The sequence below is a fragment of the Poeciliopsis prolifica genome, unplaced genomic scaffold (assembly GCF_027474105.1).
Source record: "Poeciliopsis prolifica strain line A6 unplaced genomic scaffold, Auburn_PproV2 SCAFFOLD026, whole genome shotgun sequence".
Taxonomy (NCBI): domain Eukaryota; kingdom Metazoa; phylum Chordata; class Actinopteri; order Cyprinodontiformes; family Poeciliidae; genus Poeciliopsis; species Poeciliopsis prolifica.
In genome coordinates, this window is record NW_026562401.1 from 6,259,170 (window position 1) to 6,286,257 (window position 27,088).

General features: G+C 37.0%; 2 protein-coding genes across 4 annotated transcripts; both read left to right on the forward strand.

Annotated features, from left to right (window-relative positions):
- The first annotated feature begins 370 nt into the window (after positions 1–370).
- On the forward strand, positions 371–13,219 carry znf384b (zinc finger protein 384 b). 3 transcript variants are annotated; one of them, XM_055048042.1, is made up of 11 exons: positions 375–543; positions 3,422–3,489; positions 4,053–4,281; positions 4,671–4,784; positions 5,996–6,153; positions 6,234–6,325; positions 6,928–7,152; positions 10,831–10,998; positions 11,094–11,172; positions 11,691–11,849; positions 11,994–13,219. In XM_055048042.1, exons 2-11 carry the CDS (start codon positions 3,424–3,426, stop codon positions 12,375–12,377), a joined length of 1,674 nt encoding a protein of 557 aa, XP_054904017.1. In that variant the 5' UTR covers positions 375–543; positions 3,422–3,423; the 3' UTR covers positions 12,378–13,219. The 3 variants fall into 3 exon arrangements, with proteins under 3 accessions (XP_054904015.1, XP_054904017.1, XP_054904018.1); XM_055048040.1 differs by having other exon boundaries at positions 371–543; positions 11,691–13,219; XM_055048043.1 differs by lacking the exon at positions 6,928–7,152 and having other exon boundaries at positions 376–543.
- Positions 13,220–14,580: 1,361 nt separating this feature from the next.
- Positions 14,581–26,741, forward strand: gnl1 (guanine nucleotide binding protein-like 1). The gene is made up of 12 exons (XM_055048029.1): positions 14,581–14,781; positions 15,939–16,086; positions 16,864–17,000; positions 17,097–17,248; positions 17,879–17,950; positions 19,230–19,422; positions 20,517–20,615; positions 20,721–20,897; positions 22,757–22,935; positions 23,028–23,205; positions 23,691–23,831; positions 23,917–26,741. The coding sequence occupies exons 1-12, from the start codon at positions 14,709–14,711 to the stop codon at positions 24,183–24,185; spliced, it is 1,818 nt and encodes a 605-aa protein (XP_054904004.1). The 5' UTR covers positions 14,581–14,708; the 3' UTR covers positions 24,186–26,741.
- Positions 26,742–27,088: the final 347 nt, after the last annotated feature.

Sequence of the window (27,088 nt, forward strand, 5' to 3'; positions counted from 1 at the left end):
TTTATTGAATTTATTCTAATATAATATAATCTCTCAGTACCTTTTTGATAACTGCTCTGTCTGTAGTGTCATCACTTCATCCAAATAAAGACAGCAGGGAAGATTGATCGATTTCAGTGGCCTCTGATTCGTCCAAGGTAACGTGAAGGCATCACGCTCAGTTCAGATCAAAATCTGATCTTTGAATGCAACAAAATAAAAGTAATCAAGAGCTGATTTGATTCAAAAGGGCCCACAGTCGCCCTAAAACTCCCGCTGAGACGACTGAAGAAGAACATCTTGCATTTTTAAATCAAGTATCCATCAGATACCGGACATGACATCAACGCAGACACACTCCTTTTGTCTGACGACCTTTTCGAGAGGAAGTGAAGCTCAGACGAAGCAGCTAGCTAAGCGGAGAAAAAAAGAGAAAAAAATAGTAAGACGGGGAGGGGGAGGAAACTTCACTGATTTACAGGAATTTTGACAAAGTTGGACCTCGGGACCAGACTGTTCGGGTTGCTCGGAGTTTCGGACAGGAGGTCGGAGTCGTCTGAACCGGTAAACGTCGCTGTTCTCTCTGCCGTCGTTAGTAATTTTCCCTGACTGTGTGCTGCCGCCTCTCCGCCACAGCCGGAAGTCTGTGAGGATGGCCGAGTTTTTTTTTCGCTTTTTTTTACCCTTTAGGTTTTTTTTTTTTTTTTTTCCCCTGCTTGTTATTTTTTTTTTTCTATCAGGCAGGAGGGCAACACAGACACATTGTATGCTAGCTGCAGTTAATCAGCGCGGTGGGCCGGAGGAACCACAACACCTACTGGGCCCGAATGGAGTCAAGCTTCCGAGCTTCAGCACCATTTAGACCCGATATGTAGCACTTTATACAAGCTAGTGTTAGTAGCTCACTTCATGCACTTCTAGCTCAGAGCTAACTGTCTACAGCTGGTATTAAAGCATCATTGCTACTGATTTGGCATTTTGTTTAGAGTCATTTATTTCAAAACCACAAAAGACTAATGCAATGGCGACTTAGCAATTGATAAAAGCATAAATAACATACCTGTGTCTAATATCAGACACTACCAAGAAGTGGTTTGTTTCAGGTTACATTAATTTAGTCTGGTCACAGTGTAACGTTAATAATTTATTTCTTAAATTTTCTGTCTGTCATTAGTTTTCCACTAAGAGATTTCTACAACCCTAACAATACAAATATCCACTTTAGATCTACAAATGTTGCCAAGCATTTTGGGAAAAAAGACAACTGGTGACGTTCACTAAATATTTACAATGAGGAATATGTTGTTTTTAAAGACCCACCGTTTTATTTCTATTTTAGGGTCTGATAAACCTTAAAATAGGTTTATCAAACCTATTTTCCCCTAGGTAAAATAGGTTGATATTTGTGCAAAATGATGTAAAAAAAATATAAACATAAATAGAGGTAAAAATATTATTGATACTTTGTGTGACAGAATGTTAGGACCAGATAAAGAATATTATTTAAAAAATTATAATAAAGTCGTAATTCTAAAAGAATAACGATAATATTACAAAATGAGGTTGAAATAATATAAGAATAAAGTTGTAACAATAATTTAGTAGTTAGAATAAAGTCATAATATTCCCTGAATATATGAATAAAGTTTCAATAATAAGAGAATGAAATAATTCTTTTATGAGAACTCCTAAATAAAAAAGCACTATTGTGTTAAAATGAGAAATGTTTAGTATCTTGTAAAGGTATTCTTTTCTATTGGTTTTACAAATAAGGACGTTTTTAATCTTTTAACACCATCAACATCAAATTATTATCAGTAACAGGAATTTGAAGTTATTGTGCAAACGACTGCGTCTGTTTTGAAGAAAGAACCACATGAACTTCCCAAACTGGTCACATCTTGATAAAATCTTAATAAAAACAACTTTGTTCCTGGTAATTTTGCACCTTTTCTCTAATATTTTACTATATTCTCATAATATTTTGTCTTTATTCTCTTAATTTAAAAAAGATAATTACTTTAGCCTGGCATTAATACCCCGTCATAACATTTAGTGTCTTTCTGTGGATATTCTATAAAAAATATATTGTAAACCTGCATTTATTATATCTATTTTTGAAAAGATTAGTTAGGTTTTTTTTATTATTATTTTAATTTTTTGAGAGCCATAGTAGGTGCTCTGGCCTTACTCAACAACAGAGTAAACAATAACCTCAAGCTCTCTGGGCCCCCAAAATCCTCATTGTTGTACTTTTCTATTAACTTGCTTGGCAGGATTTTCTTTCTGAAAATATTTTCAATTATTGTGCAGAAGAATTACTTCTGGAAAAAATATGTTCAATTTAAGTAGGTTTTTTTTGCCCTCTTGTTTTGGAGTTAATGTTTATCTCTGCCATCTTGAATTTCCTGTCATTAAGTGGCAACTTAAAAAATGTTGAATTACCTCAAGTTGTTGCTCTAATAATGTCTCACTTAATGTCATAATTAGAATTATGTTGGCCATCTATACATATTTCATCAAAAATAATTATGTACATTTATTTGTGAAACTATTGAACTGTTAAAGATTTTTTTTCTGCATTTGCTTTCTTGTCACACTTAAATGTGACAAGTTAATTTTAATATAAGTCAAAAACAACCAGAGTAACTCGAAAAGCAGATTTCAAATGAGATCTACATGCTTTGACTTGCTTGTCACATTACTGCTGGGACATTTGAATTTCCCCACTGAGGAACAGTAAAGGTTATTTTTATTCTATTTATTCCTAATCTTAACACAATAACTACATTTAATCTCATTTTCAAATGTATTGACATTTATTTCTCTCAGAGAACGAACAATGAAGAAAATAGTGAAAATAATCTGACATAATAATCATTTAGGGTTTAAAAAACGTCATGAATTGGACTTTATCTTTGCTAAATTCTTACAATGATAAGAAATTGAAACAGTTAAAACAAAGTGCAGGTGGAATTCAGAAAAGTTGAGGATTCTGCATCTTTGAAAATTTGCAACAAACCGTTTCAAATTCAAGTAAGACAAGGAAGTGCAAGGGAGTACTTCCCTTTTTATGACTGTGTGCATTATTACCAGCAACCAAATTGCACAAAAGCTTCTATATATGCTGCTGTGCAAATAATAAATTCATCCTACCGGGTCACATTTTTCACAGCCAGCAGGAAAGCCTGAATATGCCTGTAAAAATGAGTGACTTGAACTGAATTAGTCTTGGTGCTGAAAGAACTGATTGAATCCCATTTAATCCTTTCATTCATAGCATATCTTAATCATCATCAGCAGCTCTTCCTCCAGAATAAGCCTGCTCATTGTGGACACAAGGGGAACATTTAGATCATTTCAAGATGAGTTTCTTTGTTTCTTTATCTTATTCGGCAGATCTATGAACCTTATACTTCTTCTTGTGTTTTTTTTTCCGCAGAGATGATGGAAGACTCTCATTTTAATTCCTCATATTTCTGGTCTCACCTCCCCACTGTGCCCTCTCAGGTATTCATTTAGGATTGGCATAAAATAAAATATTAAAAGCTGCAATATGTAACTTTAATAAGAAATATATATTTATTACATATTTGTTGAAACTGTCACCATGTCGTGATCGAATGCTATGAGACGGATAGTCTGTGAACAAAATTTGTTCTTCTGCTTTCTCCCAGTGCCAGCTAGAATCAACCAATCAGAGCCAGAATGAGGGTCTTAGCGCTGTCAATTACTCTCCATGTGGCGCTGCTCGTCCTTCTCTTTGCTCCCCGTCTTGTTCTCTGCTGTGGTGCAGTTAGCAGAGCCAGTAGGGAATGCTAAGTTGTTTCTCCACCATCAACACATTTAGCAGCATATACACAAGGTTGACAGACAGCTCAAAGACCCGCCTCCTGGCTCTGATTGGTAGTTTTCTTCGTGGTAGTTCATAAAGTAGGTGAAGGAGACTGATCTTTTCACAGATTACCTGTCTCCTGTCATGAAATGGTGACAGTTTTAACAAACTATTTTTATAAAGTTACATACTTCAGCTTTGCCTGATGACATCACTCTCCTCTCCTGACCTCTGCCAGCTTGAGAATAGCATGTTTCTGAACAAGGTGAAGGAGCACCAGGAGAAGAGCGCTTCCTTTTCTCCTTCGTCAGCCTCACACTACCAGACAACTCTTCTTACCATCCCGACTCCTGGAGCCAAGACAGATGGCGGTGGGCAGGCTGGCGGTGTGGCACATCTCCACCCGCCTCACAGCACCCAGAACATCACAGTGTTGCCCGTCCCCTCGACAGGCATCATGACAGCAGGTACGCCTGTTTCTGCCCAGAGGAGCCCTCAGGGCCGACTCTTTCTGTTTTAACAGCTGGAGCCGTGGCCGTAATATCTGACGACGCAGAAGATGGTCTCTGAATGTAGTGACTCGTAGCAGCAGAGCATTAAATGATTTAGTTTGATGAGAACAAATGTTGCCGACAGGTCAGCTTGAGGGTAAAATGAACATCTGTGTGTCTCTTTTTATTCCACAGCCACAGAGCGCTTCTCAGAAGTGATTCAGCAGCTCTTTAGCTTTTGCAGGCTCTTTTTTTTATCATGCTGTTTTAGCAGTTCCAGGCTCAGCAGAAGATATTAAGTATGTATTTGATGATACGTTTATATCAGCCTTTAACACTTTCTGCCTCTGTTTCTCTGCGTGCAGCTGGTCTGGTAATCACAACACCTCAGGGAACGCTGGTCTCTCCCACATCCTCTCAGTCATTTGTCTCCGGTCATCCATCGACCACCATGATTGTTTCAGCTCTTCCTTCTTCAGGTGAAACATACAGATACATCTAAGATGAAAATCTGATGCACTGTACACTCTGTCTAGGACTGGGAGATATGGCATAAAAACTTAATCTCAGATTTTTCATACCAGATACAATTTCTGATTTTATTTTCTGGCTTTGTTTGCTAATAAAAATGACAAAGGACAGAAACAATTTTCACAACACATTATTTTTCCTCTTACTAAATTACACTCATTATACTTAAATTCAAACCTTGTAGAAATTGTTTGTAAAATTATTTTACCATTCATATTTACATTTCCATCTGCACTTTTCAGTTTGTTTTTAGTCATACGTGATGATAACCAAATAAATCAGATCAGTTTAACTTAATTCATAGCTATTTCAAGAATTTGAAGTATTCATCAGCGAAGACAGAGAGTCCATTGCATAGCATGAAACTTAGCAGCTATGTTGCCGGGTCAGTTCTGCAACATTAGAGTAGTGTTTATGTAAATTCTGACAGTGACACACTTTTGTTGTATAAATTGAGCCTGTGAGTTGACAAAACCTAAAGATCAGCTTGAGATATAATTATTATAAGAAAAATTTACTTGAAGTCAGTTCCTCCAAAGTAATGCAAGGGAAATTTTTGATAGTGTGACTGTTGGATAAAAATAGAAGGTTTATTTTATTTCTAGTTACCTTCAGAAATAAAAACATGAGCTTTTTGAAAGTTGGTGAGAGTAAACTGAAGCACCAGGTTTTTAAAAATTTTTTTTATCATATAGCATTTTCCACATTTTTTTACATATAAAACATACATGAACAATTCATATTAAACGTTATATAACAAAACTTCTGCTTGACAGCTATTTCTCTATTACACCTTTGCCCCATGTCGTTCGTCCAGTTCTATCTCTATTTTTTGTTGCTGTATTTTGTCTTGAATATTGCCAATTTCATTCACATTTCTTCCTTTTGTGTTTTCTGTGTCCTTTCCCCATTTCTTTGTAATAGGTTTCTTTCTAGCTATTAACATAATCTTAGTCGGGTATCTTTCCTTTACTCTTACTTTGAGATCGTTAAATTTACAAGGACACACTACCATGCTACTCATAGGGATATTATATCGCAGAATCTTCTTTACAGTTTTGTGCACATATTTCCAAAACCGGACAATTTTAGGACATCAGTCTGCAGGTTTAAAAAGATGCTGTTCTTTTTTAAAGACTGTTCTTCCTTTCTGTTTTAGACAAGAAAGAAGGAGACGGGACGTCCCACGTGGTCGTGATGCCGACGGCCTCCAAACGAGGGAGAAAGAAGAAGGTGACTACTCTGTCCAGAGTTACCACTCTGGGTGGACCAGGAAATGACACGCTAATACTGACACACCTGACACCTGGTGGACAGGTAAGACAATAACTCGAGAGGAAAATTTTAATTTTTAGCTAAAAAGACCTGTCCAAATTCTGTGTTGTTGTTTTGGAAAGGTATCATCTTTGCAGCATCATCCCAGAGATCCATATGATATGTCCAATGAGGACGAAGGACATGGACATAAAGACTCCACAAAAACTTACAGGTACAGTTTTAATTAAAAAGCGTCTGCTCTACGTCCTCGCTCTGGCTGCATAGATGTTCAGCTCTTATAGACGAACTAGGTGCTGCTGACACAGACACAAACACGCATAGTAGCTCTTCTAAACATTCTTTTCTGCATGTTTTGGCAGGAAGTAAGTCTTTGTAGCAGATGCTTGATGATGCATTTGAAAAGACAAACACATCACTGCTCTGCAGCTCTTCTCTGCTTCTCCACATGCTAAACATTAGCCTTGCTTCTTCTGTCTGTTTGGATATAGCACTCTCTTCCTTTGTTTTATATCTTTAGACCTTTCTTTTTCTGTTTTTACTAAATTTCCCCTTTTAATGTCTTTCTGTGTTGTCTGGGTGTGTAACATTTGTTAACTCACTTCTGTCCTGATTGAATTTTCTTTTAATAATTTATTTTCTCCCATAACTTAATTATCTTACTCATTGCTCCATTTTCCTCCTCCTGTCCTGATCACCCCATCTCCCCCTCATCCCATCTTTCATGAAATTTCCTCCTCCTCTGGTTTTGTTTCCCTCCTTCTGGTTCTCTTTTCTCCATCCCGGCCTCCCATTTCTGTGTCTCTCCGCCTGTAGGTGCCGGATGTGTGCGGCGACCTTCTTCAGTAAATCTGACATGCAGATCCACTCCAAGTCGCACACAGAGGCCAAACCTCACAAGTGTCCTCACTGCGCCAAGTCGTTCGCCAACTCGAGCTACCTGGCCCAGCACATCCGCATCCACAGCGGGGCCAAGCCTTACACCTGCTCCTACTGCCAGAAATCTTTCAGGCAGCTCAGTCACTTACAGCAGCACACACGGTACTGCAGACCCCACCTTCCCTCCCTTATCCTCTCCCCTGCACCTCAGACGGAGAAACATTTGTTGCTTCCCTTCCTTAGCAACCCAAAAAACTCCTGAACAAACTTAAAATCTTGTTTTTTTTCACTCCAAATTTACAATTTATTCAGTTTAACTGTGTTTTGTATTGAAACAAATCAAAATTGCATGGACAAAAAACGATCAAACACTTGCAAATAGGTAGTTTTGCCTTTTCCTCCTGAGTAAACGGTGCACCCTGTAGTTTTCAGATCTTATCGTAGCTATTTAGTAAGGGTGATAAATATTTTATCACAATATTTTGTAGTACTATTTCAATAATATTAAAAATTCAGATTAAAAACTACATTTTTTTAGGTAACTGTATGGCTGCGACTGCATGGCGCCAAAAATACAAATTGTGCTCTTGAAAATCATTCTTATTTTCTTTCTTAAAGAAGCGTAATTTATGTCACTAAGCTTAATTTATCTAGATTTTTGATTCTCTCGTGGAAAAAAATAGTGAACGTTTTTTTTAACATTATCTGAAATTTATTGCGAAAACGATAAATCATCATTCTTATTGTGACAATAATTTTACAGTCTGAATAATAAATGTCCATTTAACGATTTGATAAATGCCCGGCTCTAATATGGAGTAGGAAATATATCTGGACTCATTGAGGTTTGTTTAAAAATACTGAAATGTTTTGTTTTATTTATTTTTTTGTCCTTTAGATAAATTAAAGTTAAATAATTTCAGTGATTCAATTCAAAAGGTGGAACTCGTCTGTTATCTGTATTTAGACAGTAACATTCACTGTGTTCCTCATGCTGTGTTCATTTTGATGATTATGGCTAATAAGAACAAATGCTTGAAATATATCAACATGTGTGCATAATGATCACATTCTGAATTAAATTACTGGATTAAATTAGCTTCCTGTTGACATTTTAATTTAATCAACATATCTGTGTCATCTTAATCTGAGCTCCTTGTCATTGCTTCATCATCCAGACCAAACTACTCTTTTGTATGTTTGTTGCTTTAAATAAGCTTCCTAAGTATCTGTGCTATTAAATTAAAACATTAATGACTCAAATTTAAGGATTACAAGCAAGTACCAACACATTTGTCCATGCTATTGTGATATTGTCACTGCTTGCCAATAAAATCTGCTTGAAAGGTTAAAATTTATTTCATAATTTTGTTGTTACTTGTGAGGGTCAAACTGAATTTTGCTTTCAGTTTTTAGTCTCAGAAATAAAACATTGGAATTATGTTTGACCCTTACTGGTGACAATAAAATGATGTGATAAATTATTAGTTTTTTAAGGAGTGACTTAAAACTCCTTATCATTTTTTCATGGTTAGTTATTTAACCCCATATTAAGGCATTCAGATTTATAATAGAGAAGTATTTTTATTTAAATAATTTCTTCAGGGAAATTAAGTGTTGTTGAAACAAGCTGGAAGGGTACCAACAAGTTTGTCCTCGTCTCTGTCCTGTTAACCTGTTCGTCCTGCAGCCCTGGCTGCTGTCCTCCTCTTCCTCAGAGGGACGACAAGACGATGAAGTTCAGATTCATATTACATTCTTCCAGTGACCTTTTCAGAAAATCAGATTTCAGATTAGACCTTTCTGGTCACAGCTCTGCCCTCGAATAAGATTTTACATTATTCATACTGTAATCAGAAAGGATGGTCCAAACGTACAGGGTTTTGTTGTATTAATTCACTTGTAATATTTTCCTTCTTGTTTTCTTTCCTTCCTTTCTTTGTGTTTGCAAACACGTTTTGCTTCCCCTGCGTCTTTGTTTAGTGTGATTTGTTTGTTTCTCTGCATGTTCTGTCATTTCCTCTACTATATTCATAGATGCACACTTTCACAAATGCATGTGAAACAGCATCACTGATTGACTCACTCATTGGTTTTCTCAGCCGTCTATCTTACGCTCTGTTTTATGTTTTATTTATTTTCATTCTGTTCTTGTTAAATTAGATAAGTGGTTCCAAGTTGTTTTGCTGCAAAGTTATGCTTCATTCTGTCTGTATTTTGGCCAACTTCAAGTCTCTTTGTCAAGTAATCTGTGAATGCTTGTCGATCCGAGCTGATCTGTATGTAAAACCTTCTCAAAAGATTAGGGGTGTATTGATCAATTCTTTAATTTGGGTGATTGGTCAATACTTTCATGTGAAACCAATCTTATCTACTGACTTGGAGAACCTCAAAGTTGCTGCAATTTTCCTTTTCTTCTTTGAGACGGAGAAGAAAAATATATAAGACAATGTGGACAACCTGCCTCCGACTTCATAATACGATCTAGTGAACTATAGGGGTGTCCAAAGTACAGCCCGGGGGCCATTTGCGACCCCTGGACTGATTGTATGTGGCTTCAAGAAAGATAAAAATTTAGACACCCAGTACATGTTACATACAGATGGAAACTTTCTATCTTCAATTAGGTCAAACAAGTAAACTGTTTTTACAATAGAAAATATTCCCTTTAACACAAAGGATTTATCTTTAAATAATCAATCTTTTCTTTATCTCAACAAGAACCAGAGACTTTTACTCAAAAGTCATCTTTGCTGTACCCAAATCTACTTTTCATTAATTTCATAAAATACAACTAAATACAGCAGGCATTTTCATAGGGTGAGTGACCTACATCTTGATTTTGTTGTGTTTGTTTTCCAATTTATGGCTAGAAAATTAGCTAAATTATTTTCAATAAGGCAAACCTCCAGAAGCCTTTTCAAGTTTTGGATCTAGAATAATTTATGCATAATTTTCCAGTAACAAATCTGACTTATTTGTTTAGTGTAGGTATTGCACGTTTGGTTTATTGCTGAGTAAGTAAAAACATTTTTTTGACCCTCAGGTTCCTTTGACTCTATGGTTTTGGCCCATGTGGCAAAAACAAAAACACCCTGATGCAGGAGCTTTATGACCTAAAATCTATGACCGAATACAATCAGTGTTTAAACAGATTTATAAAGGATGTTCAAACACTGAGGATGAATAATAATAATACTGTTCTGGTGACTGGCAGATACACACAGGCTAATGTCTGCCTTAGCTTTCATATAAAAGCTGCATTAGCTAAACTAAATTTGATAGTTTGACAGTAAGTACCACAGCAAATATCGCTGATATTTATCTTAGTATTCCAATTCCATAGAAGTGGATAGAATAATCACAAATTGTAATCGAGTAATAGCTGTAATGTACTTATACATTACAGCCATCTAACTGTTTACAAGTTAGATGGAACAATCCATCCATCCATCCATCCATCCATCCATCCATCCATCCATCCATCCATCCATCCATCCATCCATCCATCCATCCATCCATCCATCCATCATCCATCCATCCATCCATCCATCCATCCATCCATCCCTTATATTTAGTTTTTTCATTAAGTAATTGTTTATGTTCTTATTATTTTAAATACTTCTTAATATTTACTGGTAAATATTAAATAAATACATTTTTCTGAAATTTTTTTTTACTGTTTGATTCTCAAATTGTCTTGCTGTTGATTTAGTTGAATAAAATAATCTCCATTAAATTTCTGATAGACTACTAAAGATGATATCAGACATTAAAGTTGTAAGTGATGTAGATCTTTGTAAATTGCTTGTGTTTCTCCTTCCTGTCTGTCCTCATCAGGAACCACACGGAGTCAAAGCCCCACAAGTGTCCCCACTGCACCAAATCCTTTGCCAACTCCAGCTACTTGGCTCAGCATATCCGCATCCACACCGGAGTGAAACCTTACTCCTGCTCATACTGCGACAAGTGCTTCAGACAGCTCAGTCACCTCCAGCAGCACAGCAGGTAAGTCCAGCTCTGGTCTTAGGTTTCCCACCTATCTGTGTGTTGCAGGAGTCTGTGTACATGTGTGTGTGTTTGTGTTTTCCTTTTATTTTCAGAATCCACACCGGCGATCGGCCGTACAAGTGCACCCATCCAGGCTGTGAGAAGTCCTTCACTCAGCTCTCAAATTTACAGGTGTGAAATCATTTTTTCTCAAACCGGGGGTGTCCAAAGTGCGGCTCGGGGCCATTTGCAGACATCAGAGTAATTTTGGGCGGTCATTGATCACAGTTCTATTTAGCCATTAAAATTTAAAAATGGAATGGTTTTTGCAATTATAATCAGAAGAGAAAATTAGGCCTGTCACAACAAGCAATGAATCAATTAATCTCATAACAAATTAAAAGAGCTCTATAATTTCCATTTGTGTGATGTATCGTTTTTCTTTTTTTTTTTCTCTCTTTCTACCAAAAACTGGATGACTAAACTATTATTTACTCATCCAGTCGTCTTTTTAACTTGGCATTTTTGGCCCCCATGCCTAAACATTTGGACACCAGTATCTTAAATATATAAACTCTCTGAATAATTTGAATTGAGTTACAACAACTTTTAATTTCCCTTTGAGATCAAGAAAGTATTTTTGCTTTGAATTTGAATAAGTTTACTGACATTTTCAAGCTGTTTTTTGTCTAACAATGATTTCCTCCCAGTCCCACCGCCGCCAGCACAACAAAGACAAGCCCTACAAGTGCCCCAACTGTAATAAAGGATACATAGATGCAGCCAGCCTGGAGGTGCACATGTCCACACACACTGTCAAACACGCCAAGATCTACTCGTGTGGTCTCTGCAACCGCTCTTATACCTCAGTAAGACAAATGTCCATTTCTGAAGAGCATTTCTACATGAAACACTATGAAACGCCGCACTGGCATCAGACGCCTGGCAGCTACTTTACACCGTGTAGTCATGTGTCCACTGTTTCCCCTTTGCCTATCCTCCCTTCATCTCAGGAGACGTATCTGGTGAAACACATGGAGAAACACAACCCAGACCAGTTGACTGCTTCTGTAGTCTCTGCAGCGCAGGCGGCGCAACAGAGCCAAAGCCAGGCCCAGGGCCAGGCTGGAGCTCAGGGCCGGGTGGAGAGCACGGACGGAGGTTCGCGCCGACCCGGAGGCGCGGGTGGCGGAGCGGCGGGCGGCGGCCAGCAAAGCCAGAACAGCTACTCCCAGTCAGAAACCATGCCTTGTCCGTTTGACCTGCATCATTACAAGACGGTATCTGCCAGCGACATCCAGTACAAACCAGTCAGCGTGTCTGACATCACTTCCCACAAAGACCTCTGTCTCACTGTGTCGGCGTCCACCATTCAAGTGGAGCACCTCAACTCCTAGAGGAGAAGGGAGATGAAACCGAGGCAAGCAGGAGATGGAGACAAAACGGATTAAAGCAATACTAGGATAAAATAGAAACTCTGGAACAAGTGACCGTGTCTCATTGATGATTTGAGGCAGACAAGACAAAGCATATGCTGACATGTTATACTGAAGACTTTTCTTTTTTTAAATTTTTTGGGGTTTTGCCTTTTTTTTTTTTCTTCCTCTCTCTTTCTGCTTAGTTGTTCTGTGGGAGTGGAAACTGCATATAAAGACTAAGTATATTTCAATCCATCACAGTGATGGCTTTATGATGGGATCTGAACTTGTTTCTTTTTATTGTTACCACCAAATGATCTTCCAAACAAATGCAGATTTGACCATAGCGATGATGGAGCAGGCAGTTAACGGTGAAGGTAAATTTTTATACTTTCATACAGACTTTCAGTCTTTAGATCAGTGTTATTGCCTCTGCTGTTTGTGTAGCACACATGCTTTTGATCTGTTAAATCTTAAAAGGGATCTTAAAGATTATTTCCTGTCCAGGAGAAAAAAGCAATCAAGTATACAAAGTTATGTACTACCACTTTATTAAGTATGATTGAATATCTAAGGAATTAAAAGATGAATTTATTTGCAGTTTCACATGACTCTTGAAGAAATAATATACTTCAGCTGTCATGTGATCAAGTGTAGTACTTTGTGTGTTTGTCCATAAGGTAATGTTATACAAATGTCCTCTTCCTATAATATTTCCACCATAACAATGTTTATAATACTTCTTTAAAGAAACATTAACTCACTTAAAGTTTGTGCAGTTCTTCTTAATGCTTAAAAGACAATAAATATTATAAAATGTTTGATTTTTCCCCTCTATTTTATTTGAGTTGTGGAGTTATTTGCTCAGGTGTCAAAGGTTTACAGTATGTCTAATGTTCTGGTTAATTATTTATTCTGTTTTGTGACCATTATCTCTTTAATTTTTTTATTATAACTTCCATCAAGTTACAGAATTATATAGTTGGAAATCCATCTCTTTAAAAGACACTTTGAGATGCTGTGATTGAGGCATTGACTGATCTCCATCCTGAAAAGACCAATCCACATTTTTCCCTGCAGAAAGCTATTTCCTTAAACTAATTATTTCTTTTGTGACTTTAAAACGCTATTTGTTTGAGCTGAGCGACTGGCAGACATTTTAACAAAAGCATATTAATGTATTTTAAATAGCTATAAAGGACATAATGAGGAAAAATTAATATAAAACAGATGAAGTGGAAATTATGATTAGCAAAGAGTACAGAATAAAAAGGTGCTTTTTTCCAGAAATCATCAGTGTCTCTTCAATGAATGGAGAAAATATTTAAACTATCTAAAGTTGAAATGGGAGGACACGTGAATGGTAAATTTGACTTTTGTTAAAGATGGAATTATATCCAAAATATGTTGGATAGAAATAAGTCCTGGGTATTTGAATTGCTATTTATAACTAAGAAACAGCAATATATTTGTTTTTTTTTTTAATATATAAAAAAAATCGAAGCACTAATTAATCAGAGTTGATTAAACATGTTTATGTATTCAAAAAATGCAGAATATTTTAAATATTTTTAAACGGAGAGGAAGTCCAGAATATTTAAGGAAAAAAAACATTTTTGGAAACAAATTCAATTTAGCCTTTAAGCTTTGATGGCAATTACACTTTTGATTTCCACACGTTCGTAGTTTTATTTTTATTCATCTCAAACTTAGGTTCAGCTAAAAACTTCTCAGTTTTCAAGACAATAAAATATAACAATTAGAAATAAGAATGTCATTTAATTTATTAAACAATTTTTTTTCTAATTGTAGGTGGAATCTAATGAGTTGTTTTATATTTACAAAACTAAAAATAGATGTGTGGTTGGATTAAATGTTACAATGACCTTCCATACCGTTTATGCCTGTCTGCTGGAATGTGCACATTTTTATGAGGTGTTTACAAAGGTGGATTGTACCATTTGAGTAGAGGAGGTTTCAATCGTTTTTCCAACATATTTTGGGCGTATTTATCAGTAATGGAGTATTGGTGATATTTTCCTTATTATTTTACAATTTGGTAATATCAACTGGTATGATAAATATAAATCAAAAGGTTTGATAAAACCGCTATTGGTGGTTTTTGGCGGACCATCACATTGGTTCCGTCCACGGTTCTCCGCAGTCTGCAGTGGAGGTTGCGTCACTGAAAAAGTGTAGGAGTCCAGAAACTTCACTCATGTAAATAACGGCAATTTGAAAGCCGTGTGCTAGCGACACACAGTACGGATATACTAAATATATTTATCCGCTTTCCTGCTTTTTTGGACTATGCCTCGGAAAAAGCCATTCAGCAACAAACAGAAGAAGAAACAGCTACAAGTCAAACGCGAGAGAAAGAGAGGTAACATTTTTTTTTTGCTCTTAGCATCAGCATGCTAACGCTAGCAGTTAGCTCCGCGGCAGAATTCAGTTTTTTAAAACTGTTCCTCCGTGATTAAAGGTTTCGTTCATGTATTAAGCTAACACACGACTCCATACATTTAGTCTGTTATAGAAACGTGTGTTTGTTCAGACTGCAGCATGTCGCGTTTACTGTAACTTACTGTCGAAGTTGAAAGTCAAACTTTAGCCTGCCAGTTTATTATTGAAGCGATGAATTAACAGCAGACATGTGGGATGCAGCTTACAGCAGAGACAGTGGAGCACGTTTTTGCATGTAAACATCACAGTGGTTTACAAAGCCCCGGGCCATCAGACTGCTTAACGCCACATAACACCCCTCCACACACTCACAAACCAAATCACCCCCCATGGACATGGTCAATACATGCACTTTAGTTTAGTTTTGTTCACAACACTGAACCTGTGTATTCTATGGCACTTGTATTGTATTTATTTATTTATTGGGTAGTATAAGGTTTTAGCTCTGCTACACTGGTAGCCAAGTAACGACATTTCGTTGTCAGGATTCACCTTGTGTTTTTTTTGTACAATGACAATAAAGGAAGTCTAAGTCTACGTGTCATGATGTAAGTTTTGCTGTAGGACTGGACATTTAAACTGCCTTTGCTGTGGAACATTACTTAGATTTATAGGGGAATGCATTGCTGTATAACACATCCCTTTACATCTGATAGATTTACAGGAACTGTTTGAATTGTTTATATATTTAGTTTTTTTTTGTAAACATACCAGCCCAACGGAAAGCCGAGGTGATGGCAGGATGATGCTGTGGGGATACTGGTCAGATTAGTGAAAAGAAAAGACTAATTAAAGGCCAGTCCTGGATTAAAAATATAATGAAAACTGCAATGGACTTCAGTCTGATGCAGGAGTTTTGTTTCCAGGTTGCCTTTGAATCAGGTTTACAATGTGAAACAGTTCAAGGGTTTATGAATACTTTAACAGCTTCCCAGTTGTTGACTGTATGTTGTTTTTATGACTTTTTATTCATGTCTTTTACGATGCAATCACTGTGAAATGCCTTGCTGTTGAAAAGTGCCATACAAACAAACTTGATTGATGGAGTTTGACCATGACGCCAACCTGGTCTGCTAGGTGACACGGGTTCTGGTCCGAGCAGCCGCAATGCGAGCGTGGAGCGAGGAGGAGAGCGTCAGTCTGACACCTCGGACAGTGAGACCACTGACATCAGAAGAATGAACCAGCAGCCCTTTGGGAGAGACGGCAGATATGATCCAAACAGGTAAGCTAATTCAATACTGCTGTTTTATTTGGAAATGAATGTTTCCACTGACCTAAAAGAGCATTTATCGTTTTTGTTTATCATGGTAAATTTTTCATCTTTATTTTGACTAGTCTCGTAATTGTGAGTTTATTCTTGTAACTTTATTTTTTTTATAAATATATACATACTTACTAATATTCTGTTGTATTTTTAGATTTTAACCTTTCATCTGAAAAATTGTTTGCTTTTTTTTAAAACTTTTTTCTTTGAAATTCATGTGATTCATTATCATGATGACATTTTGATTTATTGTTATGATAAATTCCCACTAATGAGGTTTATAACCACAAAAACGGTCAAATTCTTATTTGTGCTGCTTCATTCAATCAATATAAATCAATAAATATAAATAAATCGGAAAACACAAATTAAATGCAGTTACAGCGTGCTTTTTTTGGTGAATCAAATCACAGCTATGTTACCTGAAAGAGGAGAAATAAATAATTATTATTGCCACTTTCATAGTTATCACAATAATACCAGAAAGTATTGCAAAAAAACTGAGTCCATGTCTCCCTCCCTTACACTCATCTTAATCTGATCTGCTTGAACACTTTAGCAGAAAGAGTGAAACAACAAGAATCAATTGTAATTTATTTTATGATAAGTAACCAGTTTTCAACAGCTTTCTGCTGATCTCTTTAAACATGTAGAAAAAGTGGATATTTGATTACAATGTATTTAAGCATTGGATACTAACAAAAAGAAAATGAAACTTTTTGCTCTTTTTTTAAGGTTTCGTCTTCACTTTGAGAAAGAGAGCAGAGAGGAGGTGGAAAGGAGGAAGAAGCTGGCCATGGAGACGGTGCTGAAGCCGGTTTCGGATAAAGAACTAGAAGTCAGCAAAGAAGAAATTTACCCTTCAGAGAAAGGTATCATTGTTTTTTTTCTTATATTTCTTTAAAGCAGAGCGCAGTGAAGGGGTGAGTCACTTCTTTACCTGCTGAGTTTTAATCTTCCTCCACCAGGTCTCGGCTTCCCACGTCGGCCGTCTTGGACTTATGAGATGACGCGGGAGAGCCTGCTGAAGAAGGAGGAGAAGTCCTACAGAGACTACCTGGAAGACCTGCACTCCAGAAACCCACCCGGCTCCCTCAGCCACTTTGAGCACAACCTGGAGGTAACGTTTCCACGATGGACGCCGTGACAAATGTTTAAATCAAAGTCAGCCACTTGCTTTTATAGCAGCAATAAATATTCTACAAAGTACGGCTGTTTTAAACAGTTGTTTTAGTAATCAAGTCATCTATCAATTATTCTGATAATTAATCAGAATAATGGAGTAGTTATTAATTAATTGAGTGATTGAATTAAAAAAAATGGGATTAAATAAAATATTGGTAAATTCTACTAATTTTACTGTCAGACATCGGCCCAAATTTTCACATTTGCATTTGTAAACAATTCGAGAGTGAAAGCATCACAAATAATCACCAGGCGGAACACGGTGCACTAAATAATAAAATATAATTTAAAAAAGCTTCGAGGCAGATAATTTTCCTCGTGGAATTTTAACAATCGAGGTATGTGAATCATTTAAGCAATAGTTTAAGCCCTAATACAAAGTCTCCTCTGTTCAGTATGTTCCAGTGCTGCCTGAATAAAGTTTTATTTGTTTACAGTCATCCTTTTTTGCTTTGTTTTTTCTTTATACACTGAAGACCATCAGATCTACTGGTTTCAGAAAACCAGTACACCAGCGTTACTGTTTATGATTGTTGTTAAATCTTAATTTTCCTCTTCATTTCAGACTTGGAGACAGCTGTGGAGAGTTTTGGAAATGTCTGACATCATTCTTCTTATTGTTGATATTCGACACCCGGTAGGTGAACCTGTCATCAGTGAGGTTGTCATAATGGATCAGGCCACTAGGGGGAGTCACTGTCAAGAATCAACAAAAGCCCACAATAATATTTTCACTTAAGTTTATTTTTCATATTTACCAATTATTTTTAAGGTTTTATTAAACAACTCTTGCTAGATGTTAGATGAAGGATTAATCTTTTTTTCTGGGAATGTCAACACAAAAACTAAACTGAGAAAATGTTTCAACTATGACTATAAATAAATATATGAATGTAGAGGAAATAATCAGTTGATGATTTGGTGCTGTTACCTCAGACAAACTGAAATGAACTTTATTGTTGATTTTAATTAACTGAACTGTCTCTTGCAATTAAGACAACTTTAAAAAAACACTGGCAGGGTATTTTTATACATAGCATGAAAAATGTGAAATTAAAATATTTTCTGTAGCTTTATAAGTAAAAAAAAAAAGCAAAAAAGGATAGATAATTATGTTTCCACGACTCATCCTCCCTGTTGTTGTCCAAAAACTAAATCAATTTTTTTGTCTGTCTCTGTGTTTGCTAATCTGTCCATTGAATTGTCTTAACTTGTAGCTCTTAATCAGCCTGACTTAAGATAATGTTTTAAATATTTTTGATATAAATTTAATAATGAATGGTTTTTCATGTTTTAATAGATTTTCTGCAACAGAATGACAATCAAAATACTCGTGATATTGTTTTAGATTTATCTTTTTGTCATTAAGTTGGAAACTTTGTTTTTATTTTCTATAAATTTTATTATACCTCATAAAAAAACATATCCACCATTTTTTTGCAAATGCGTTATTTATTTTTATTTTTTTACAACCTTAAGAGATTAAATAATGACAAATTTTCTGAAGTAGATGTGTATAGAAAATTATAAATGATAAGTTATTGTTTTTTAGGAGGTTATGTAATATTCACAGCTTAAAAACAACTTATTTTTCTGGATTTACAGAAAATATTGCTCTTAAGATTGTAAAGTTGCAAACCTTTGATCCAGTTTTTTTATTTCTTTGCCTTTATCACCTCTTTCCTTCTTTCCATCCCAGCTGTAATCTTTTTGTGTTTAACCTGAAATGTCTGCCATTATTTCATAATAAAATTCATATTTATCCACTTAAAATGTGAAAAAACTACTTGGAACTTTGTAAATTATGACTGTTAACTCTTAGACTTACTGCTGTTTTTAAATGTATTACCTAAACAAACTCTCCTTGTTCCAGTTAGTATTGATAGGACTGAATGATTTGTTAAATGTGTCTGCAGGTGCTGCAGTTTCCTCCAGATCTGTACCGTTACATCACAGCGGATCTCCACAAGCAGGTGATTCTGGTGTTGAACAAAGCAGACCTGTGTCCTCCACCGCTGGTGATCGCCTGGAAACACTACATGGCCTCCCAGTTCCCCCACCTGGAGATGGTCTGCTTCACGTCCCATCCTGGACAATCCTACAACACAGGTCAGGAGGCTACAGTAAGGCTAGCATAGCTAACTTGAATAAATAAAAATGGTAACAAATATGGAAAAACTACAACTAACTGCATTTAGAAAACTTAAATATACTTAAGTTACAGATATTACATCCTTTGTTTTTGTGTTTACGGATCGTTTTATTCGTCATTAAACCAATTTAAAATTGATTTATACTGCTTGTATGGGGAAAGTCTTTCCCCATACAAGCAGTTTACGTCAGCTGACAGCAAATTACTACACTCTAAACTCGTCATGGCAGCACTTAGCTAGTCTGCAAAATGGCAAAAGTTTGGAGAAAAGGCCTGAGTCAGATGTTGTTCAGTAATTCATTTCTTGGCAATTGTAACTTCTGTTTAGTATTCATTTATAAATAATCTCAATATAATACTTTGACCTTTTTGAGTTCTGCACCTAGAAATTAGCCAAAGTATGAAAAAACTAAAACTACTGCTATACCTAATAAAAACTAATCTAAAATTAAACAATATTTGACTAATGATCACCTGAGTTTGGCAGTAACATTTACTTAAGTAATTTTTAGAAAAAAATGCACTTTTAGGAATATTTCCACTACGTTGTACTTTTCACTTTTACTTGAGTAATTTTATTATGAAGAATCTTTCAAAAGTTCTATGCAGATGAAATTGATTTTAAAAAATGTTTCTTTTTTCTGATGATTTATTTTAATAATTTTTATTTTAATCTTTAAAATGCCAACATTTTCACATAACTTTATATTTCATTTTCTCTGATGTTGTAATTTTTAGAGATTCAATGATGACCTTTTATCTTGAGTGAATTCTTGGAGGCCACTTTTTACTTTTACTAGAGTAAAAAATATGTTAAAATAGTGCGAATTATCTACAGTTTTTGGTTACTCTTCCCACCTCTGATAATTACAAATAAAAACTAGCAAACACACTTAAAACTAACTGAATCAGACAAACAAAAAGCCACAAAGAAATAAAACTAATCTATAATGAAAACCCCAAAACTTTAATAATCGTGTTTGTTGTTTTGAAGAGTTAATTATTTTTTATTCTCTCACACCTGTTGGTTGTCATTATGTTTCTCTAAAAGTGTTGCAGAAGAAGAGGATGAGAAAAAAGGCTGACTGGAGTCGCGCCGGAGGTCTTATCGATATCTTTAAGGCTTGCCAAGAAATCACAGCCGGAAAAGGTGAGAGGAAGAGTTTCTATGCTCTTCATCTTCACCTCAACAACTGATACTTCATCGTAACAAGTCAACCTTTCAAAATGTCTCCCTGTTACCTCCTTTTCTCAGTTGACCTGTCCAGCTGGGAGAAGAAGATCCAGAGAGACGCTGCTGCAGAGCGGCTGGATGGCGAGCTGCAGGACGAAGGAGCTGAGTTGGTTCTGGTGGAGCATCAAAGTGACAGCGCTCTGGAGATGAGCAACCAGGAGCTCTACAAAGATGGAGTCCTCACTCTGGGCTGTATAGGTGAGTTTTATCACACAACTTTCGAAAAATTCACTAGATTTGTCAGTGGTGGAGATTTTCAATCATCCCAGACAGAAGTAGTAATCACTTACTTACATCTAAGTATGTAAACACTTAGGATATTATAGTTTTATTGTAATCCATAGGGGGGCCAGAAGAAAATCTTTGTGAATCACTGCATTATATAACATATAAGCCAATTAGAAATATCATAAATCAGTGCTTCTCAATTATTTCCGTTGCGCCCCCCCTAGCAAGAAGAAAACTATTCGCGCCCCCACTCCCCACCGTGACTATCCATCTCTGCATAACATTTTTTCCTTATTAACATTAAAGACAAAAAGAAAGACATAGGTCAAACTTACAAAGAATAACTTTATTAAATTGTGTTTTAAGTCTGCAACAGAAAAGATTTTAAGTGCATCAATGCCTGAAATTAAAAATAAATAAATCCATGTCTACTGCTGCAGGCAGTATCAGCTCCTCTGCTATGGTGTGGGGCTTTTTGCACTGCGTAATTTGGTACGCCACCTTATATGATGCTAGCAGCGCTCGATGGTTTACTGAAGTAGCCTTCACAAAGCGGGATGACTGTTGGCAATATTCAGCACGTTTTCGCTGAAAAAACTCTAGCGGCTTATCGGCGTGATTGGGATGTAACGTATTTAAGTGACGCACTAATTTATTTGGCTTCATGCTGTCCGCTGCGAGCATTTTTAGACACAGCAAACACACCGGTCTTTCCTCTTCTCCAACTGTAGTCACAGTGAAGCCAAGCGCTAAATACACTTCGTCGTATTTCCTCTTCTTAGCTTTCGGTTGACTTTCTGTTGTCTCATTATCTTTGTCTCTCTCCGCTTTTTTTTTCATCCCTGTGAAAAACTTTTTCATGTTGGGGGTTGTTGAATAACGGAGGCCATTGACAGAACGCAGTTGGAGCTTTTTGTTGACTTAACACTGCTAACCAAGGCAAACCTGTTGTCTTGTAAGTCGTAAAATGTTGCACTGTCGCAAACGTGACAGAAGTAACAATGAGAGCGCCACTGCCGCCTACTGTGCGCAATTACACTTTATACTAGTTCGGCCAAAAAAAAGCCTGTTCCCAGGATCACACGCCCCCCCAGGTATCGCACCGCGCCCCCCAAAGGGGGCGCGCCCCACTATTTGAGAAGCACTGTCGTAAATAAAGCTCCACACCTGTGAAAATCATTGCTCCACCAGTGAACGTAACATTTTCAAAGATTGATGGAGCTGAGCTAAACCACATCAAATTTGTAAATGTTTCAGTAAAAAATACTAAGGCATTCTGACTTTGGCACAGTTTGGCACCATTTACAAATCTGGGACTTTCCTGTGTTTTTACTTATTAAAATTAATAAACTTATTCTTACATCTCTGAAATTGTTTGTTTTGATAAATAAATACCTTCATTTATTTTTTGCCCAATTATAATAATAATAATAATAATAATAATAACACAATAAGAAATTATTATATTTAGCTCCAATTGAAGAGTATTTTTTTAGCCCAGTCTAATAAAAAACTAAAACAAAACATTACAACAAATTTAGCCATGTTTTATTGAAATAAAATGAAACCACCAAAATGAATTTTTATTTTGGCACTGCCAGAGCTCCATATGGTGTCTTTTTGTTGTTGAAGCTATTGTCGTGTTTAAGTCTGCTGTACTGGTGCACAATTATCAAATAAATTTTATAATTCAGTACATTTATGTCTGTATGTTTTAAAAGAAAAAGGTTTGATGTCTGATTTAGATCGATATCGACTGATAATAAATCTCAGATATCGGTATTTGTGTATTCCTAAATCCTAACCTGCGGTTGGATTTATTTTCCCAGGTTTTCCTAATGTTGGTAAATCCTCTGTAATAAATAGCCTAGTAGGGAGGAAAGTAGTGAGCGTCTCCCGAACGCCGGGTCACACCAAGTACTTCCAGACCTACTACCTCACCCCGACGGTCAAACTCTGCGACTGCCCCGGCCTCGTCTTCCCCTCCCGCGTCAACAAGCAGCTACAGGTACGGCTCACCACGGCTGAGTTTAAAGCTGTTTATAATCTAAGACGTGTTAAATATCTGACTCTGTAAATCATCTGGGTGTGTCTCATCAGATTCTAGCGGGCATTTACCCGGTAGCCCAGCTGCAAGAGCCGTACACATCAGTCGGTTACCTGTGCGAGAGAACGCCTTACCTTTCTGTGCTGAAGCTCAAACATCCCAGTTTGCAAGAGAAAGAATTCCAGCAGAGCGTGGAGGAGCCCAGTTGGACTGCCTGGGATGTGTGTGAAGGTGAGATGTCGTTTAATCCGACGGCAGGCTGATGCTAAACGTCAATGCTTATCCACTTAGCATGGGCATTTAATCCATGCTAAACTTTAATGTAGGTGTTTGTAGCTGATATTAAGATGCTAACACTGGGAATGTCTTCTGACAAGGATTATGTGGATTGTGGTCTCTTCCTGTTCAAAGGAAATCATGTCTTTCTGCTGTTGCCGCTGGTTGTACTTTGCTTATCAGGAAGGATTGATTCAAGTTCATATGCAGAAAACTCAGGTTTTTAAGAAAATGGCCACATATCAATTAATCAGTTAGATCAATCGACTTTAACTCAATCGATAACTTACATCCCTAGACAGAAGGTTGTAATGTTAGCCTGGAGGAAACAGACGACAGGAAGTTTGTAATCATCCATTAATTCTGAATAATATCTGACATTGTAATGGCTCCCCTGACAGCTCTGGCTAAAGATCTCACTCTCTCTTTGTATTGCTCAGCTTGGGCAGAAAGGAGAGGCTACAAGACAGCGAAAGCGGCGCGCAATGATGTTTATCGTGCAGCCAACAGTCTGCTGAGGCTGGCGATCGATGGCAGGCTCTGTCTCTGTCTCAGACCGCCTGGCTACAGCTGCCTCAAAGGTACGACTGCTCATTTCAGAACATCTGAGAGGGTTACATTTCTGCTGGATTTAACACCTTTTTGGGATTTATTCCTGGCTAACAGAGCATTGGGAAAATCATCCAGACCTGCCTGAGATTATGGCTCTTCAGGGGAGAGCAGCAGAGGAGGAGGGAAGTGGAGAGCGGGAAGACGAGGAGGACGGAGAATCCAGCTCCGAGCCCGAGGAGGAGAGAGACAGGGATGCTGACGACGACGAGGACGGTGATGATGAAGATGAGGGGTTTGGACGTCGGGGCTGGAGCGACGACAAGCCGTCATCAGGCTTCACTGTCAACATGTACAACGTGTTGCGGGAAAATGACTGTGAGTGAAACTGCGGGAAGAGGAAAGCAGAAAACAAACAGCTCCTTCTAGGGGTGCACCGATTGCGATTTTGACCGATACCAATTCTTTTAAAATTTTTTTTTTTGTCTAGTGTCGTTTGCTAAATATAGCAAGAAAGTTGCAGAGTAGTGCATACGTGACCTACTCACATTCAAGTATCGGCCAATCACCAGTCCCCCAAAATGAGGGACTCATTTATTATGTCAGTGCACCCCTCGCTCCTACGTTTCCCAGGCTGCTTCAGTGCACCTCTCGTTCCTTCTTCCTCCCTTAACCTGCATTCCTTCTCAGGTTCTGTTCTCATAAAATTCTCCTTTGCACTTTAACAGAATCTGCTTTTCTTCCAGTCATTTTTCTTCCCGTTTATCCTCCAGAGCATATTTATGTTTCCAATGCTGTGCCTCCGCTCGTTCTTCCCCACGACTCCATCTTCCCTTTCTCATTTTGCATGTAGTTCTCCGAGACAAACGAGCAAAATAAATTCCCCGAGCCTGCAGCTGGTTTTCAACGTTTTCATCAGAAAGTGACCTCATAGCTGGAACGCCAAAGTAAAAAAAAACAACAAAAAAACGCTGAAACGGTTCAGACACTCTGCTAATGTGAAGTATGTCACTGGAGCTGCTTGTTTAGCGGCTCTAAATCATCCATGTGGAGTGTAATTTCTTGGTTGATGGGTGTGGGGCTGAAAATTGGAGATGCTAACCCACAAAACAAGAACTGATAAAACCAACTCTTCACAGTTTTGCAGCTAAATGTTTCACAACTCTGTCAGTAGATCATTAATCAGCAGCGTTGCTTCAATTTGGATGACGCTGGTTGTGAAAATAACTGATTTAGTTGAAACTGGGGGAGTGAAATGTATCGACTCCTGTTGTTCTGAAGGAATTAAACATGTAGTGTTTTAACTACTGCAAATGTCCTTTAGATGCTGACAAATTACCTGTAATTAGTGCAGGTTGAGTGAAACTGCATGAGTAAAAAATGTGTTATAAAGAGGCGTTTTGGCATTTTGAACATAGTCGTTATTCCTTTCTTGCCCGCATATGTTCATATCATCCATCTTGAAGACTGGAGAAAGCCTTATTTTGTCAAATACTAAAAAAAAACAGACTCTATTTATACAATTTACCACTAAGTATAGTTTTTTAAAGCTGAGGTTGTGAGGCAAACGGATCTAATCACTCCCAATAAACCCCCATCTGTTGATGTTTGGGTGGAAGCTGCTGTGTCGGTGTTCACACTCCTTCACCTGGGTGTGGAAATGTAAAACTTTTCCTCCAACTACATAGAAATAGAAACTGATCATTACAGGTTGCAGTTCATCCATCGTGGATGAGGACGCATTTTGTCAGAGATTATCTCAAAATAAGAGACGTTTCTGACTTATTGTGGTTATCTGGTGTTTGCTGGTCGCTGCTGTCAGATACGGTGGTTTTGTTGTTTTTATTTGGTACCATGAGTGGGGTTAATAAAGTTCATAACAGTGTGGAATTTGATTTTAGTATCTTCTGGATCTGAATGAGTGAGGAAAATAGTTTCAGATTTTGTTTCCGATGCTGTTGTCACAATATTATGTCCTTTTATTTATTATTTTTGGTCTCTTCCTTTTGTCCTAGTTTACGTTTATATCTGCTGTTTGTCCTATATTTTTTCCTCTGTATTTCTTTCCTTTCCTCTTAGGGCCCATCATTCCTTCATTCCTTTTCTTAGTATATTACTTTCCTTCTTCATTTGTTCTTCTTTCTTAGTGTCCTTCATTCATCTTTTCCTTCCCTCATAGTGCCTTTCCTTTCCTCCCCTCTTCACATCCTTCAGTCTTTCATTCCTTTGCTTTTACCTGTTTTCATTCCTCTTGATGTCCTACTTTGTTTCCTTTCCTATGTGCCCTTCTTTGTTCCTTCCTTTCCTTCCCTCTTAGTGTGTTACTTGCCTTTGTTCCTTCCCTCTTAGCATTCTTCCTTTCATTTTTCCTTTCCTTAGACTCAATTCTTGCTCATTTCCTTCCTTCCTTTTCTAAGTGTATTGCCTTCCTACTTTCCTCATTCCTACTTTCCTACTTTTAGCTCATTATGTGCTACATTCCATCTTTCCTTCCTTCATTACTTTCTGTGTCCCACATTCCTTCCTTTCCTCTTAGTTTCCTTCCTTCCTCCCTCGGCTTGTCTATATGTTAAAACCTGAGCGTTGTAGAAAAATCTGCCATAGACTACTGGGGGAAAATTGTTAATATTAATTTTCAAATTAAACATGAAGGACTGAGAACTGTTTGATCTGGAAAAATATTGGATTTTTACATTAAAAGTGAGTGAGATCCCCAAATGAACACAGAAACATAACACTACAGCTTGAAGTAGAAAAGTTTTGGTTTGGTTTTTGAAGAACTTTCTGTTTCTGAAAAACATGAAACGCATCGGGAGTATGCTGTGAGATTAAAGGGAAGGCTCGAGGTGCATTCAGGCTATTTTCTGAATTATTTCATTTCTAGTTCGCCTTATGACAACTGGACTGCTTTCTGCAATTAAAAAAAACCCTCAGAAAAACCACTTGTGTCAGTGTTTCCTTTTTTTCTGTAACATCTGAAGAATATTAGCGATCACTGTTCAGACAAATCAAACTACAACTGCTCTCATAAACTATTTTTTAATTTAAAAACACATAATTGGGTGCTTTATTTAATAGTTTTAAGATCCAACTTCCACCAGTCTGAAGAAAGTATTTTCACCCCCGTGAGATTAGAACAAAATAAAATTAACTCCGTTACCTACATATAAAAAAATCATGTGTTATAGAAACCTGAAGCATCACTCACGCAGAAAAACGGAGGTGGAAGCCTCGTGTTGTGAGGAAATGTTTGCTAATTACAGGATGATCCTGGTGGAGGGTGCAAATG